Source organism: Ranitomeya variabilis, chromosome 6 (genome assembly GCF_051348905.1).
Source record: "Ranitomeya variabilis isolate aRanVar5 chromosome 6, aRanVar5.hap1, whole genome shotgun sequence".
NCBI classification, from domain to species: Eukaryota; Metazoa; Chordata; class Amphibia; order Anura; family Dendrobatidae; genus Ranitomeya; species Ranitomeya variabilis.
This window is the reverse complement of record NC_135237.1, coordinates 34240880-34258608: the sequence shown is the minus strand read 5'-3', so window position 1 is coordinate 34258608 and position 17729 is coordinate 34240880. Positions and strand designations below refer to the sequence as shown.

At 44.3% G+C, this 17729-nt stretch overlaps 1 protein-coding gene across 4 annotated transcripts in view; it reads left to right on the top strand.

Moving 5' to 3' along the window:
• Positions 1-17512, top strand: part of AKAP9 (A-kinase anchoring protein 9) — a 215368-nt gene extending 197856 nt beyond the window's left edge. For all 4 annotated transcript variants that reach the window (XM_077268210.1, XM_077268209.1, XM_077268212.1 and 1 more), the window contains 14 exons: positions 994-1182; positions 2264-2402; positions 3023-3242; positions 4762-4912; positions 6432-7091; positions 7800-8008; positions 10537-10645; positions 11043-11225; positions 11662-11859; positions 13029-13261; positions 13357-13442; positions 14395-14527; positions 16584-16705; positions 17314-17512. In XM_077268210.1, coding sequence (XP_077124325.1) covers positions 994-1182; positions 2264-2402; positions 3023-3242; positions 4762-4912; positions 6432-7091; positions 7800-8008; positions 10537-10645; positions 11043-11225; positions 11662-11859; positions 13029-13261; positions 13357-13442; positions 14395-14527; positions 16584-16705; positions 17314-17357 — 2676 coding nt within the window. In that variant the 3' untranslated portion in view covers positions 17358-17512. The remainder of the gene's footprint in view (positions 1-993; positions 1183-2263; positions 2403-3022; positions 3243-4761; positions 4913-6431; positions 7092-7799; positions 8009-10536; positions 10646-11042; positions 11226-11661; positions 11860-13028; positions 13262-13356; positions 13443-14394; positions 14528-16583; positions 16706-17313) is intronic.
• The last annotated feature ends 217 nt before the right edge of the window (positions 17513-17729 follow it).

Genomic DNA, 17729 nt, shown 5'->3' with positions numbered 1-17729 from the left:
TACTTCCTGTACTGAGACATAGTCCCGCCCCCACTTCCTGTACTGAGACATAGTCCCGCCCCCACTTCCTGTACTGAGACATAGTCCCGCTCCCACTTCCTGTACTGAGACATAGTCCCGCTCCCACTTCCTGTACTGAGACAGTCCCGCCCCCCACTTTCTGTACTGCGACATAGTCCCGCCCCCCACTTTCTGTACTGCGACATAGTCCCGCCCCCACTTTCTGTACTGAGACATAGTCCCGCCCCCACTTTCTGTACTGAGGCATAGTCCCGCCCCCACTTTCTGTACTGAGACATAGTCCCGCCCCCACTTTCTGTACTGAGACATAGTCCTGCTCCCACTTCCTGTACTGAGACAGTCCCACCTCCACTTCCTGTACAGTGATATAGTCCCGCCCCCGCTTCCTGTACCGCGACATAGTCCCGCCCCCGCTTCCCGTGGTGAGATGGTCGGGGCCCTGCTTCCCGGTGAAAAAAAACGGTCGGGGCCACGCCTCCCGTGGTGAGACAGTCACTGCCCCGCTTCCTGTCGCCGGACAGTCACGGCCCCGCTTCCTGTCGCCGGACGGTCACGGCCCCGCTTCCTGTCGCCGGACGGTCACGGCCCCGCTTCCTGTCGCCGGACGGTCACGGCCCCGCTTCCTGTCGCCGGACGGTCACGGCCCCGCTTCCCGTCCGGGGACAGTCAGGTCCACATTCCATAATCCATCTTGATGTCTTCTGCTAGAGGCAGATTACACCTGACAATGTATAGAGGAGCACACACTGAATACAACTTAGGCACTGTTCACTTTTTCACTCCATTGTGGCCTGTGGCCTCTTTTTGTAAGAGAAGCCACATGATGAGCCCCACCGGCTCCTGGACCCCATTGATTTATAGTAAGTTCTGTCTCCGGTTCTGCCGTGGAGTGTTGCTGCTGTTGTTTGGAAGGGAAAAGGAGCGCCGCATGCATCTGGAAGTTTTCTTAATTGTGTTTTCTTTGTATTTTAGGTTCATGCTAGGACGGATTTTCATGACCGCTGCCCAGACTGGAGGGGAGAGCTGCTTCGCGCCATACAGGAGGTTTTCTGTAGAGAGCAGGACGCCCTTCTCGCTGCTTTCCATACCCAGTTGTCCTCACTGGGCAGTTGTGATGCCACCGCCTTAGTCAGCCAAATGCAGCACCATCTGCAAGAACAGGTGACTCCTCCGTCATAGGACGTGGCTGTCTGCACCAGATATGCTCCATGGATCTCATCGTGCAGTGTTTTTAAAGGGGTTCTTCAAACTTAATTAAATCTTGAAAGGGGATTTCCCAAAATTATAGGGTATCCCCAATCCTCCTGATAGGGGATACCTTGCTAATCACTGGGAGTCCCATCGCTTGGCCGTTTTCTAGAATGAAGCTTTTTGGTGATGGAGCGTACGTTGAGCAGTGACGCCTCCGCTCCATTCATCCCCTTAGGCCTTTCAGAAATACCCGAGAACAGTTCTTGGCTTTGATCGTCTCTGCCATTGACAACGAATGAAGTTGAGATTTTCATGCTGAACCTCCACTTCACTCAGACGTCTGCTGGTGCCCCAGCGATCAGTAACTTACCCCCTATCGTATGGATGGGGAATACCTTTTCAATCTGGAGGAAAAAAAAACAAAAACTTTAATCTTTTTGGACTGGAAAGCTTTGCAAGTTTATATGCTGTCATATATTTTGGCTTCCTGATCTCTTCTTGCTTTCAGTGAATGGAAACCTTTCTATTTACAGCCAGAGGTTAAAAAAATAAAATCTCCTATGCAGACCTAATCCCGTCACAGATGAGGGGCTGCTACAATGTCATCATCCATTATAAAAGATATTTACTGATATTTTGCAGTAAATTTGGGAGAGCGGAAAGCTGCTGTATCTCCAGGAGGGAAGCTTTGAGTGTGTAGAAATGTAGCAAACCCTCAGTTGGGAACCGGTTTTCATACTTAAAGAATATATACGATTAATTCCACTCACTGACTGAAGCAGAGATTTGGAAAATTGCAGTGAATTGAAATGCAAAGTCTACCTATTGATGTGGAAGGCGGCAATCATTCGGCATGGTGGAGGACCATCTCTGCCTTTGTGATGCATTGTTACTAAGCAGCCACATTACGGCAATGGCGTAGCGCTCCGTGCAAATTCGGGTCAGCTCTGTATACGATTGTAGAAGGGCATAGCGTACCTGTAGTGCAGTACTACGTACTAATTTTTCTAATGTCTACTGATTGTATAATAAATGTTACTTTATTTTTCAGGGCATGGAGCAGATTAACGCCATGGACTGTATACAGAACGCTGAACGGCGGAGTTTGCTGCTCGAGATCCAGGATCTTCGGGCTAAGTTGACCAATCTGCAAATTAATCCTCGTATTGAATCCTTGCATCACACTGAAGGTAATATGACCAATCTTATTAATGTTATTCACATTGTATAAGGTGATCACATATTCCTAGGGTATGTAATATTATTCACATTGTATAAGGCGATCACATATCGCTAGGGTATGCCATCACTGTACGATCAGAAGATGTCAGACCAGTCCTGAGAATGGAGGGTCCGCACGTCTACTTTTTCCTACATCTTGGCACCTGCTTCTATACGTGCTGGATTTTACTGGGAAATTTGATTAGCAGCAAATTTTTTCTCTGCGAATTGAATGTCCCTTATTAGACTCTGGGGTCTGGAGAGACCCCAGGGCATAATAAACATAAGATATAGGCAAAAAAGAATCAACCAAAGCTCATCTCCGCCGCTCGTTCTCCCTACGTTTCTCGACACCTCTTCTTACCGCCACTGTGTTTTCAGACCGAGGGCATCTTCACGCTTCACTTGGTTGTCACCTAGTTTTCCAAAAATTTTAACAAATTTGACAAACGAGGGAAAAATCAAGAACGTAAGAAGATAGCAGAAAGTGGAAATCTGTCATTGCTTTTATTGTTTTGGACCAAAATGAGAGCAGCACATGGACATTGTATCAGAACCCAGAACTTAAATTGTTCTTCTCTCCGGACAGGGGCTGCTCGCTGTCTGCCGCAAGATCAGTCCTCGATCCCGCAAGAAATGCACCTGCAACTCAACAGCATGAGCGCGAAAGCCAGCGAGCTGCACGACCAGCTGGGCTCCGAGAGGCTCCTGTCAGCCGAAATCAAGAACGAACTTGCACTAACCAAGATGGAACTTGAATCGACCCTCAAGCTGCAGCACAAGCACTTTAAAGAACTCGAGTCTCTCAGGTGACCTAGCCGTAATTATCTGACCTAGAGCAGAAAAACGTGACTGCTTTCTATCAGAAACAGCGCCACTCCTGTCCATTGGTTGCTTCATGTATTGCAGTTTGACACTTTGATGCACCTGCAGCGCTGCTGTGTGTAGTACAAGCGATCGGAAGATCGCAGCTTCAGTTCTCCTAAAAAGTTCAAATCCTCCCTCTTTTGCCACATTCAAAATAAAACAATTTAAAAAGTACTCATATTTGGTATCGATGCGTTGAGAAGTGTCCGATCTATCAAAATATAAAATAAATTAATCCAATCGTTTAAATGACATAACGAGAAAAAAAATCGAAACACCAGAATTGTTGCTTTTTTGGCCGCCGCAACATTGCAATAAAATGCAATAATAGGTAATCTAAGCATCATATTTACTCCAAAATTGTATCAATAAAAAGAGTAGCTCAGGGTGCAAAATATAAGCCAGATCCTGAAAGATGGAGACGCTACAGGTCTCAGAAGATGGCAACAAAAGCTCTTTTTTTTTTTTTTTTTCTCTTACGAATTTGGGATTTTTCTCCACCACTTACGGTAAATTAGAAAGAACCAAGTTTGGGGGGGAGGTAGGGAGGGAGAGGGGGGTTCTCGGGTATGGGTGTTAGTTCTTGTTTAAGGAAAATATATTAACTTGAATTGAATTTTTTGTATCAGCCTGGTGTTTGTGTCAGACTGTTACATTCTGAATATATGCTTTAATAAAATTTTCTTGATTTAAAAAAAAAAAAAAAAAAAAAAAAAAGGAAAAGGAACCTATACATGTTTGCTATCTGCGAACTAGGGAAATATCCGGGAGAATCATAATGGCAGGTCAGTTTTAGCATTTAGTGAACATAATAAATAATTACAAAAAAAAAAAACAATTATGGGAATTGCACTTTTTTTTGCAATTTCACCGCACTTTTAATTTTTTTTTTTCAAATCAGTTGTGTTGTTCAAAAGTACAACTCGTCCCTCAAAAATACAAGCCTTCACATGGCCATATTGACAGGAAAATGGAAAAAGTTAGGGCTCCACTGGTGCCACTTAAAGGGAGTGTCCCTGTACTTCATTGCGCCTATAGGTGGCGCTATAGAGACTGTATCCTTCCTTCTGGATTGCAGCTCATTCACATGGCTCAGCAGTAATGGGATATTTGTGGTTTCATGTATTTCTTATGCTGGATGTTTGCACATGCAGAGGCTGTCATCTATCGGGAACCTGAGACTCCTTTCTTGCCTCATGGCGGCCTGAGCTGGTTTCCAAGCTTTGCGCTACAGGATGCAAATATGAAACCTGGGCCCTTGGTGACTACGGGAACCCCAGGGACCTTCTGGCACCAGTATTGTACATGGCACGTGGTCGGGACCTGATACAGATTTTTCACAGGAGGCCACGTGACACAGCTGTCCAATCATTACCCGCAATGAGAGCAGATTGTCAGATTTTAATGATCTGAATTGAAGCACCTGACTTCAATTGCGCTAATTATTCCATCTGTAATTAGGATGGAGCTGAAGAAGAGACGAGAGGAGCTGGACAGCATGAATGACGCCCTGGTGAACGAGCAGAAGAGGAGCAGGGAGCTGCAGTGGGCTCTGGAGAAGGAGAAGACTAAAAGTGAGCATAGTGAGCGGCAAGAGAAGGAAGAGCTGGAGGTGAGACGCCACCGACAGAAGAACACAGTGTAACTCCACTTGTGGCAAATGTACCTTATATTACTCCCCTTCATAACAAGTGAAGGAACTTTATAATTAGATTGTATTACTTAACGTGTACTGATCCTGAGTTATAACCTGAACCCAGAGCAGCGCTCATTATTCTACAGGGAGCTGAAATCTCTCAACACTGGCACAAAGTTCTCGTGATTTGCATGCAAAGTACAATGTTTACATCTGCTCTGGTATGTCTGACTTTGAGTTTAGTGAGTGCAGCTCTGAAGTATAATACAGGATGTAACTCTGGATCAGTATCGTAATGTATGTACACAGTGACTGCACCAGCAGAATAGTGAGTGCAGCTCTGGAGTATAATACAGGATGTAACTCAGGATCAGTAATGTAATGTATGTACACAGTGACTGCACCAGCAGAATAGTGAGTGCAGCTCTGGGGTATAATACAGGATGTAACTCAGGATCAGTAATGTATGTACACAGTGACTGCACCAGCAGAATAGTGAGTGCAGCTCTGGGGTATAATACAGGATGTAACTCAGGGTCAGTAATGTATGTACACAGTGACTGCACCAGCAGAATAGTGAGTGCAGCTCTGGAGTATAATACAGGATGTAACTCAGGATCAGTAATGTAATGTATGTACACAGTGACTGCACCAGCAGAATAGTGAGTGCAGCTCTGGGGTATAATACAGGATGTAACTCAGGATCAGTAATGTATGTACACAGTGACTGCACCAGCAGAATAGTGAGTGCAGCTCTGGGGTATAATACAGGATGTAACTCAGGATCAGTAATGTATGTACACAGTGACTGCACCAGCAGAATAGTGAGTGCAGCTCTGGGGTATAATACAGGATGTAACTCAGGATCAGTAATGTATGTACACAGTGACTGCACCAGCAGAATAGTGAGTACAGCTCTGGGGTATAATACAGGATGTAACTCAGGATCAGTAATGTAATGTATGTACACAGTGACTGCACCAGCAGAAGAGTGAGTGCAGCTGTGGAGTATAATACAGGATGAAACTCAGGATCAGTAATGTAATGTATGTACACAGTGACTGCACCAGCAGAATAGTGAATACAGCTCTGGGGTATAATACAGGATGTAACTCAGGATCAGTAATGTAATGCATGTACACAGTGACTGCACCAGCAGAATAGTGAGTGCAGCTCTGGAATATAATGCACAAGTTAATTTTTGGAAGGAATTTTGCAGTCTTCCTCTATAACAGTAACTGGGACGTCCATATTTGTCATAAGGGAGAAACACGCCTCTGTCTTGGCTTTTCTTGGACTCGCCAGCTCTGCCATACCTGGGGCACTTGGTGATCACAGGGTCTGACAGACTGTGGCAGTGTTGCTCATTGAGCGCTATGTGAAGTGGAAAAGGAAAGACAGAGATGATTATAAATTATCGTCCATTATTGTGTCTTTGGCCTGAGTTAAACAGATAGCAACAGTAATGCAACTAAAAATTATTTTTGTTTTTTAGGACTTCCAAATACTTTTAGAAGAGCAGAAGACCAAGACTCGTGACTTCAGCAAGCAGTTGGCAGAGGAGCAGCTGCTTGTAAAAAGCCTCCAGGAGCAGCTCGCCACCAAGGAAAGCCTGTATGAAGCCGCACTTTCCCAGGAGAGAAGCAAAGCGTCAGAACTCCAGGCTTTTCTGGTTGCAGAGAGGACGCGATCCGGCGAGCTGGCCATTGGCCTTGAATGTAAGCAAGGCATTGAGGCTCGAGTCCGGAGCACCGAAGGAAGTGGGGAATCAGAAGATCACCATCCTGCCAAGGAGCTGCTGAGAGACCTCCAGGCCCAGCTAGACACCAAACATCATCATATCCTAGAGCTAGTGACAGAGGCTGAGGGATACAAGCTGGAAAGTGTCCAACTGAGGCAGAATCAGGACGAGGAAAGACAACGACTTCAAAAAGAGGTAGAAGCGGAGAGAGAAGCTGCAAAACTCAGCACGAAACGGACGGAGGAGCTCAGGACAGAGGTGGAGGAGCTTCAGCGGCAGGTACAAGACAAAGTGACGGAGATCAGGAGGCTCCGGGCAGAGGAGAGACACCTAAAAGACACAATTCAGAGTCTCCATAGCAGCGATAGAACCAAAGAAAATGTCCCAGAAAGGACTGAGCTCCCCGAATCTTCTGTAAGTTGTCTTATATGACATGAAACTAATTTCTTCTTCAATTTTTTTTTTATTTGCATCTTGAATTCTGTAACCATAATACCTAGCTGTAGCTACCACGTCTACCCCAGATAAGTGACATGGGTGGTCATCTATCTGGTCTAGGTGTATCCGTTAATTCCCACTGCTTGTAGGGGAAGGGATGTCACAATCAGAGGGGTTTTTACTGGAGATCAGTTTCTGCTTCCCTGGTCCAGCATCCTGCCTCGGTTTTCCTTGGAAGCCATACTTCATTTCTGTGCCCAGCATCTTCAACAAGACATCTTGGCCAGAGGTCCAGGATGCCGGGCACAGAAGTGAAGACTGGCTACCTTACTGGACACAGGGCTAGGGCACAGATCAAATTGCTCAGCTCTAGTATTTACTCCAAACATTGTGCAATGTGAAAATTGCATAGTCAATGAAAAATTGAGCAAGGGGAATTATTAAGACTGCCATTTCATAAGGAAGCAGAAACCCGCTATAATCCTTAGACAACTATATGGGACATATTAATCTAGAGCAGAGAAGCAGCTGCAATATTTATGTCCAATGGGGGTCATAATATATTTACATATCCATTATGATTAAATTCTGACGCAGGGGGCGCTCTCTGGATACAGATTTATGTAGCTGATCTTCATGGTTCCTATAGAAAGTGACAGATTGCCTAATCTGTTTTTCCTTCAGGGTGCAATTAATTTATCTACTGACCGAGCAAGAAGTGAACTCCACCAGCCAGCAGGAAGCGTCCCAAATGTTTTGTGCCCAGACCCTCTGAGTGCAACGAACGGGGATCCCGGTGCAGACGGAACTGAGTTCAATGTAGACACCATCAGACGGAAGCTCCAACAGGTCTCCTCAAAACTGAGACATCTGGCAGCCAAAGCCACTCGAAGGTGAGAGGGTGCTGTAGACATCGGGCCTCTAATAATGGCATGCAATGAAAGCAACATAAGAGGTGGAACAAAGAAAAAGTAGACCTACTTTCTGTAAAATGTACTGATTAGCAATTAAACTGCATTTTTAAGGGACAACCATAGACCTCCAGCCATCCTCTTGATATAGATTTGTGAAATATTCTTCTGCTCATTGCACGTTTTCAATGTCTTGTTCCCATACTGAGCACTTCTGGCACTCATGATCGCCCCTGCAGGGTTTAGTTTCCATCTGACAGCCATTTTGGGGGATAAGGTTGGATGGTGGAGGACCTGTGCTACTCGTGAAGTGGCCTATACGAGCACGTCCATTTAAAACCATTGGCTATCTGAGTTTCTAGACCATAAGCAGTTGACGACCTGTCATGATTCTTCTAAGAGATCCATCAGGATATATTTTATTGATAGAAGTCTATAGTGCAAAAAGTAATTCCAATATAGACAAGAGCACACAGAAAAGCCTAATATATTATATAAGTGTTACTCCAACGTAATGAAATATCTGACAAATGTATATAAACACAATAAATGTTTTATTGAAACTCACAGCTACACAATAAAAATCTAAAAGTTAATAATGAAAACAAGGAACAGTGAAAGCATTGGGAGGCCAATGAGAGACACAAAATAATGAAAATAAGATTATAATACCAATGGAAGCTACTAGAGATGAACTAATTTCTCCCAGAAAGTTATAGAAATTACACCTGATTTGTTATACACATGTATATTTCCTTTATGTGTACTGGAACAACACAAAAAAAAAGAGGAAAAAAGGCAAATTGGACATCATTTCACACAAAACCCCCAAAATGGTCCTGTTAAAATTTTTGGCAACTTTCCAAAATTGTAGGTAAGCAACTGCTTCCAGCATGTGCTGCTCGGTCAAACTCACCCATGGCAAGTAACAGGTGTGGGCAATATGAAAATCACACCTGAAACCAGATAAAAAGGGAAGAACTTGACTCAATCTTTGCATTCTGTGTTTGCGTGTGCTACACTAAGCATGGAGAATTGCTGATGTATTCGACAATTATGGCTCTGAAGTCCTCAGACAGTTCTCTTCTCCTCTTTCTGTTCTCTATGCTTAGTGTGGCACATAATGCAAATATTGAGTCAATTTCTCTCCATTTTATCTGGTCACACCTGTTACTTGCCACAGGAGAGTTTGAACGATAATCACATGCTTTAAACATAGTTGCTTACCCACAGTTTTTGAAAGTTTCCAACAACTTTGTCCCGCCCAGTTTGGGGGTTTTGGGTGAAATTATTTCCAATTTGCTTCTTTTTTCTCTTTTTTTTTTTTTGAGCTCTTCCAATAGATACAAAGGAATTAAACAAGTATAACAAAACATGTGTAATTGCAATACTTTTCTGGGAGAAATACTTAATTTTCTGGAACAATTTCAAAGGTGCCAACACTTTTGGCCATGTCTGTATATGAGAATATGTATGTAATTTATATTTATAAATATGTGACTATGCATACTTGTTATCATTAGTCTTTGGAAGTATTCTGCCATCTGGTGGCTACCCTTGGTATTTTAATCTTCATTATTTTGTGTCCCTCATCAGCCTCCCCTTGCTTTCATTGTTCCTTGTCTTTACTATTAACTTTTACATTTTATTGTGTAGTTGTGTATTTCAATAAAATGTTGTGTTTTTATATATATATATATATATATATATATATATATATATATATATATATATATATATATATATATATATATATATATTTTTTATTAAATTAGAGTAACACTTAAATTATACATTTTATAGATGATGACAAGCGCTAGGGTGTGGAGATGGAAGCATTTATTGGTGTAAGATCTGCAACTACCGGATGTTTTTGTAGCAGATCCTCCGATGACCAGCCTCACATTAGTTGCACCACTTTACTAGGCTCCTATTAAAGGGAACCTGTCACCCTCAAAATCGACGGTGAGCTAAGCCCTCCGGCATCAGGGGCTTATCTACAGCATTCTGTAATACTGTAGATAAGCCCCCGATGTGTCCTAAAAGATGATAAAAAAAGGTTATATTATACTCCCCTCGGCGGGCGGTCCGATCCGATGGGCGTCGCGGTCCGGTCCGGGGCCTCCTATCTTCATAGGATGACATCCTATGAACAGGGCAGACAAAGTACGCCTGTGCCAGAGCCGCAGTGTGAAGACAAGAAGAGGACGTCATCTGAAGAAGATAGGAGGCCCCGGACCGCGACTCCCATCGGGCTGGACCGGGACCGCCCCTGGGTGAGTATAATCTAACCTCTTTTTCTCATCTTTTAGGATACATCGGGGGCTTATCTACAGCATTCCAGAATGCTGAAGATAAGCCCCTAATGCTGGTGGGCTTACCTCACCCTCGATTTTGGGGGTGACAGGTTCCCTTTAAAAATATGGCAGCATTGGGTTCATATTCCAGTCCACCAGTATATTGGATGTAATTGTGGTCGTGTATATATAAATTGTTTTCTTCTATTGAAGGGCAACATTTGACGCTTCGGATGATACCGATTTTGCTTGGTCACAAAATGCCATCAAAGAGGTGATGTGTCAGCTGGAGCAAGTGTCCACATTGTCACTGCAGGGACAGGTGAGATGATAAATACTTTTATAGTAGCTGATACAGCCTAGCACAATGCCGGCTGCCATAATCTCCGGCATCTCCTCTGATTATGAAGCTCCACGACGTCATTCCATTACAACCCTTACATGACTCCACAAGAGCCTACTGGTCAGAAGAGGTACTGAGGGTAGGGCTCTGGTTCGGTGGTCACGGACTACCAACATGGTTGCTGAACCAGGGTCCTATGAATATTTTCGATGACCTCTAGTCACTTTGCAGGCTTGGCCTGTTGAAATGGAAGCAAGGCTGACAGCAAGCGGAGGTTTTGAAAAGAGACTACAGATTTTAAATATTTTTTATATATATATATATTTTCATTATCATGATATTTCAATACGTCGTGATTCGCGTCTTTTCTGTCCAGAATCTAGTGTTACCACCAGGTATGTCAGGAAACACCCTGACGGAGAAGCTGCTGACGCAGAACGCGGAGCTGACCGGATACGTGAGCAGATTAACCAACGAGAAGAACGATCTGCAGAACGCCTTACTCCGACTGGAGGGAGAGGTCGCCCATTACAGGGCAATCGATGGCTCAGGAGACCATGTAGGTGCCAGGCAAGAAGTATCACTGTAGGCAGAATACAGGCTGTCGTAGAACGCAGCCTGCATCCTGCTGATACGTTCCCCTATAACAGAGACCATCCTACTAATCCTAGAATGCGAGTTAATGTTCATGCTGGGACTTGGCTATATCTAGGGACAGGTGAGACGTGCAGCCATAAGTCCCCAAGCTCCCCTTATGATCAGGCATAGTGATCGTCCCCACTCTGCCTCATCATTACGGGCATCTTAATCACAATATGCGTTGATGCCCTTGGCTTATTTTAGGGGAGCCATTTTTGTAACTCTTTAATAGTTCAGGAAAAAAAAATCCATTTGTGTGAGAATATGTTTTGCGTGAGTGTCGTCCATGCTGTACAAACGCCCACATAATGTAAGATTGGGGGCGATCGTTGACACCTCCACTTTCTATCCTGCAGTCCTATCCGGCCAGCTGGGATCTGACCATGAACGTCAACTCATTTACAGAAGAAAGAGAGGCCTGGAATAAAGAGAAACTGAACCTGCACAAGTCTCTAAAACAGCTGGAGGCCGAGCTTTCCAAAGTAAAGGCTGAGCTGAGAACCGAAACCATGCAGAGAGACATCGGGCGGGACACGGACAATGCTGCTCTGAAGGTAGATGTGGGGAAATTAGCGCAGTCTGTGTGGGTGACTGAAAGTTGAAAAGCCATGCCACAATCATCCTTTCCATGTGCAGATTAGCTCTCTTCCAGAAGGGGAAATTAAACTGTCTTCCTTGCACCATCCACGGCTGGTCTCAGCATTTGGGGTACCTTCTCTGCCCATGTTTCATTTGGCATCCTCCACCATACATGTGCAGGAGCTGAGCCCTCTCCATATAGCACATGAGTCGGTTGTGTTATAAAGCCAAATCTGAATCTACTGCAATCGGAGCTAGCTCTGATCGCAGCAGATTAAAGGGATTCAGTCCGCTCCGAATGACTGTTCAAGCCATGCACAGACACTCTGTGTACCCTTGGTGTTGCCTAACAGTTCAGTGCACTTTCCCACCTACTTGTTTTCCCTCTATATCTGCCCCCTCTTCTTTGATTGACAGCTCTTTATGGAGCCAGAAAAGGGCTAAGATACTGTTGATGGAAAACAAGTAGGAAGGTGCACTGAATTGTTTGGCCACATCAAGGGTGCACCGAGCGCCTCTATGCTGACAGCCCTTTAAACCTTTTAAATGCCACTGATAATGATGGAATGGGTCTCTTCCAACTCTTATCGTCCTTCCTTCCCCCCTCCATAACATGATTATGAGGTGGCAATGTCATGCTTGCTAAGGTTTTAGTAAATGCCCCCATGATTGCCATTTTTTACACCCACAGTATGAAGCAGAGGTAATGGCTTGGCTTCATGCGAGGTAGGTAATTTTGCAATATGATAGTATTGTGCAAGTGATGGCAGATTCAGTTCACCTATGAGAAACAAAAACTAAAAAAAAAACTTTTTGGCATTTCCATGTGCATAGTTGTCCAAAGTAATAAAATACTATAATATTTATCCGATACAATGAACGCCGAAACGGGAAAGGAATTGAAATGGCAGAATTGCTGTTTTTACGGTCACTTCTCCCCCCAAAAATGGAATAAAAAGAGACCAAAAAGTTGTTTGGACACCAAAATGGTAGAAAACAAAAACTACAGCTGTTGCCACAAAAACAACAAGCTCTGATACAACTCTATCAGCCAAAAAATAAATAAAGATATAGCACTTGGAGGGGGAGGAAGTAAAATTATGGTTATCGCTTAGCTTATACTGGCTCCATGTCCTTCTTGCAGAGAGTGTATGGAAAGTATCTGCGGTCGGAGAGCTTTAGGAAAGCTCTGGTGTACCAGAAGAAGTATCTCCTGCTGCTGCTCGGAGGGTTCCAGGAGTGTGAGGAGGCCACGCTGGTGCTGATTGCCAGGATGGGTGGGCAGCCGTCTTGCACTGACCTGGAGGTCATCACTAAGCGCTCCAGAGCCTTTACTCGCTTCCGTTCTGCTGCTCGCGTGGCAATAGCGATATCCAGGTAATGAATTGAGCTGCATGGTTACGTTGACAGGGAAACTCCTATTTGCTCCTCCAGGACTCTATTTATTTCTTATGCTAATATCCCCCATTCAGGATGAAGTTTCTGGTGAGACGCTGGCAGCGAGCGATAAGTCCTGCAACAGGAACCGCAAACCGCAATGGGTTTGGGCAACTCATGGGTAAGACCAGGTCTGGTATCACTGCAAAAACATATCTGCAAGGGAAGGAATAGTAGCATAAAAGCAGTCAGTGGGGGAAGGAGAGATCAGGTGGTAACATAAGAAGTAATTGGGGAAGGAATGCTCAGATCAGATCCCATCGCCTTCCCTTTATGTGGTAATAGCATAAAAGAGGTCATTGGGGAAGGATAGCTCAGGTCAGATCCCATCGCCTTCCCTTTATGGGGTAGTAGCATAAATTAGGTCATTGGGGAAGGAGGGCTCAGGTCAGATCCCATCGCCTTCCCTTTATGTGGTAGTAGCATAAAATAGGTCATTGGGGAAGGAGGGCTCAGGTCAGATCCAATCGCCTTCCCTTTATGGGGTAGTAGCATAAAATAGGTCATTGGGGAAGGAGGGGTCAGGTCAGATCCCATCGCCTTCCCTTTATGGGGTAGTAGCATAAAATAGGTCATTGGGGAAGGAGGGGTCAGGTCAGATCCCATCGCCTTCCCTTTATGGGGTAGTAGCATAAAATAGGTCATTGGGGAAGGAGGGCTCAGGTCAGATCCCATCGCATTCCCTTTATGGGGTAGTAGCATAAAAGTGGTCATTGGGGAAGGAGGGCTCTGGTCACATCCCATCGAATTCCCTTTATGGGGTAGTAGCATAAAAGAGGTAATTGGGGAAGGAGGGCTTAGATCAGATCCCATCGCCGTCCCTTTATGTGATAGAATGGGGGTTAGGTACAGCCCTATAAAACATGAGCAAGAGCTCGACCCACTTGTATTGGGTAACACAATCCCCCTCCTGGTGAGGAGCCCCCACCTCTATATATAGCCATGTCTGGTAATTCACATACGATAGTAACAGAGCATTTGGGGGTCTGGTGATTATAATGGTACATTACTTCAGGTAGCAGCGTTTTATGTCTTTATAATGCCAGTAACCTTGATAATTATATCCATCGCAGGTAATGAGGTGAGGACAGATTCCCCGTATCATCCGTCCGGCAGTATGGACTTGTACGGGGACCAGAGGCTTTCGTCGTGTCGCTCCCGATCTGGCTTTGATTCCCCACAGTCCACTGTGAATTCCAGGCACAGGTATTGTGGTCATCCTTTAACTACTGGTACATACAGTACAGACCAAAAGTTTGGACACACCTTCTCATTTAAAGATTTTTCTGTATTTTCAGGACTATGAAAATTGTACATTCACACTGAAGGCATCAAAACTATGAATTAACACATGTGGAATTATATATTTAACAAAAAAGTGTGAAACAGCTGAAATTATGTCTTATATTCTAGGTTCTTCAAAGTAGCCACCTTTTGCTTTGATGACTGCTTTGTACACTCTTGGCATTCTCTTGATGAGATTCAAGAGGTAGTCACCGGGAATGGTCTTCCAACAATCTTGAAGGAGTTCCCAGAGATGCTTAGCACTTGTTTACCCTTTTGCCTTCACTCTGCGGTCCAGCTCACCCCAAACCATCTCAACTGGGTTCAGGTCTGGTGACTGTGGAGGCCAGGTCATCTGTTGTAGCACCCCATCACTCTCCTTCTTGGTCAAATTGCCCTTACACAGCCTGGAGGTGTGTTTGGGGTCATTGTCCTGTTGAAAAATAAATGATGGTCCAACTAAACGCAAACTGGATGTAATAGCATGCCGCTGCAAGATGCTGTGGTAGCCATGCTGGTTCAGTGTGCCTTCAATTTTGAATAAATACCCAACAGTGTCACCAGCAAAGCACCCCCACACCATCACACCTCCTCCATGTTTCACTGTGGGAACCAGGCATGTAGAGTCCATCCGTTCACCTTTTCTGCGTCGCACAAAGACACGGTGGTTGGAACCACAGATCTCAAATCTGGACTCATCAGACCAAAGCACAGATTTCCACAGGTCTAGTGTCCATTCCTTGTGTTCTTTAGCCCAAACAAGTCTCTTCTGCTTGTTGCCTGTCCTTAGCAGTGGTTTCCTAGCAGCTATTTTACCATGAAGGCCTGCTGCACGAAGTCTCCTCTTAACAGTTGTTGTAGAGATGTGTCTGCTGCTAGAACTCTGTGTGGCATTGACCTGGTCTCTAATCTGAGCTGCTGTTAACCTGCGATTTCTGAGGCTGGTGACTCGGATAAATTTATTTTCAGAAGCAGAGGTGACTCTTGGTCTTCCTTTCCTGGGGCGGTCCTCATATGAGCCAGTTTCTTTGTAGCGATTGATGGTTTTTGCCACTGCACTTGGGGACACTTTCAAAGTTTTTCCAATTTTTCGGACTGACTGACCTTCATTTCTTAAAGTAATGATGGCCACTCGTTTTTCTATACTGAGCTGCTTTTTTCTTGCCATAATACAAATTCTAACAGTCTATTCAGTAGGACTATCAGCTGTGTATGCACCAGACTTCTGCACAACACAACTGATGGTCCCAACCCCATTTATGAGGCAAGAAATCCCACTTATTAAACCTGACAGGGCACATCTGTGATGTGAAAACCATTTCCGGTGACTACCTCTTGAAGCTCATCAAGAGAATGCCAAGAGTGTGCAAAGCAGTCATCAAAGCAAAAGGTGGCTACTTTGAAGAACCTAGAATATAAGACATAATTTCAGTTGTTTCACACTTTTTTGTTAAGTATATAATTCCACATGTGTTAATTCATAGTTTTGATGCCTTCAGTGTGAATGTACAATTTTCATAGTCATGAAAATACAGAAAAATCCTTAAATGAGAAGGTGTGTCCAAACTTTTGGTCTGTACTGTATACAGTGATAAGTGTACGGTGGTGGCCTGTGAGGGATGATTTATATTACGTTCCACATGTATGACACTGTTATTAGCAAACATTACATTCAACGCAGACGTCGTATCGATAGCGCTGCAGCCGATAACCCAGCTCGGTGGCTCTGAGTGACTCTGGCACTGATTAGCTGCAGCGCTCTCAACATGACGTCATCAGGGAAAGGGAGTAATAATATTTGAACCAGAACTGAGATGCACATATCTGGCATAAAATAAACCAACTAATGTTTGATGTAAACTTGGACGAGACAATCTTACAATTAAACATGCGCGTTTCCGTGTAGTTATGTGACACGTGATCCATCATTCTGGATTTTCTCGGTGGATGTGATATTTATTTATTCTTTATTTTTCAGGTATGCGTCTTCTGATCTGAGTCCCTGCTCCCATCTTCAGAACTACGACCCTGACCGAGCGCTCACAGATTATATAGCGCGGCTCGAGGCCTTACAGAAACGACTAGGAAGTGTGCCGTCAGGTACGGTGTCGAGAGATCCCACACACGTGTCGACTCTTCTGCTCTGTCCCGGGCGGGAGGAGGTTTCCTGAGGGCTTTTAGAAATGCAGATCATTGGAAAAAATGCTCTGTTAATATTCTTAGCCATGTTGCAAGGTAAAAGGTCGGACATTGGCGTGTAATGTAGCTGCCTCCAATGGATGAAAATTTTCTTTCCTTTTTGGAGGGAAAAATTTGATTGCAGATTTTTGCACATGACGCAAAAAAAAAAATACCGTGATTGGCAATAATAAGTTGCATGCTACAAATGCCCACAGATGCCGCATCAAATGAGACTAATCTGTGGCGACACAATCTGCAAACTCATGTCAGAAAGTGTCGGCCTCATATCGCTGCCATCGGATTTGTAATTCACTTTCAGCAACACCATTGTCGTCTGACATTAATATTAGTGGGGCTGGTAGTGGGGGACGTCAGTACCGAGGAAACATTACCTAAATCATGTGTTCTGGAATGTCTGCACGGGTCCTGGTTTATGGGATTATTACAGCACTACCAGTACTGGTACTATTATTATTAAGGCAGTCCGTATTCTGCATTTCCTAACCACGATCTTCTCCCCTCCGCAGGGCCGAGTACAAACAGCACAACACACTACAGTATAAGAAGATAATGCCCTTTTTGCAATACTTGAATTGCCTTTTGTACCAGTGCGCTGCTTCCGCTTTCCCCGCATTGTGCTTCTCGTGGGACCAACATCCGCCCATAGAACAATCGGACACCAGAGCCGGCAGTGTGAATCTCTGTATATCAGCTTTTTTTGTGTATTATTTTATTTTTTTTTTGTAATCAGCCGTTCGATGACTTGTACATTATGTGGATTTCTAATTTAAATGATTAACTTATATGTATTTATCGCAGGGAGGGGGTGAGAGGAACTTTTTATGTATTACGGAACGGGAGGCGGAAACGACTGTCATGTCTGAGGACATTTGCTGTTACCGGCGTCGCAGATTGAACATATCATATGTAGAGATCCTATTTT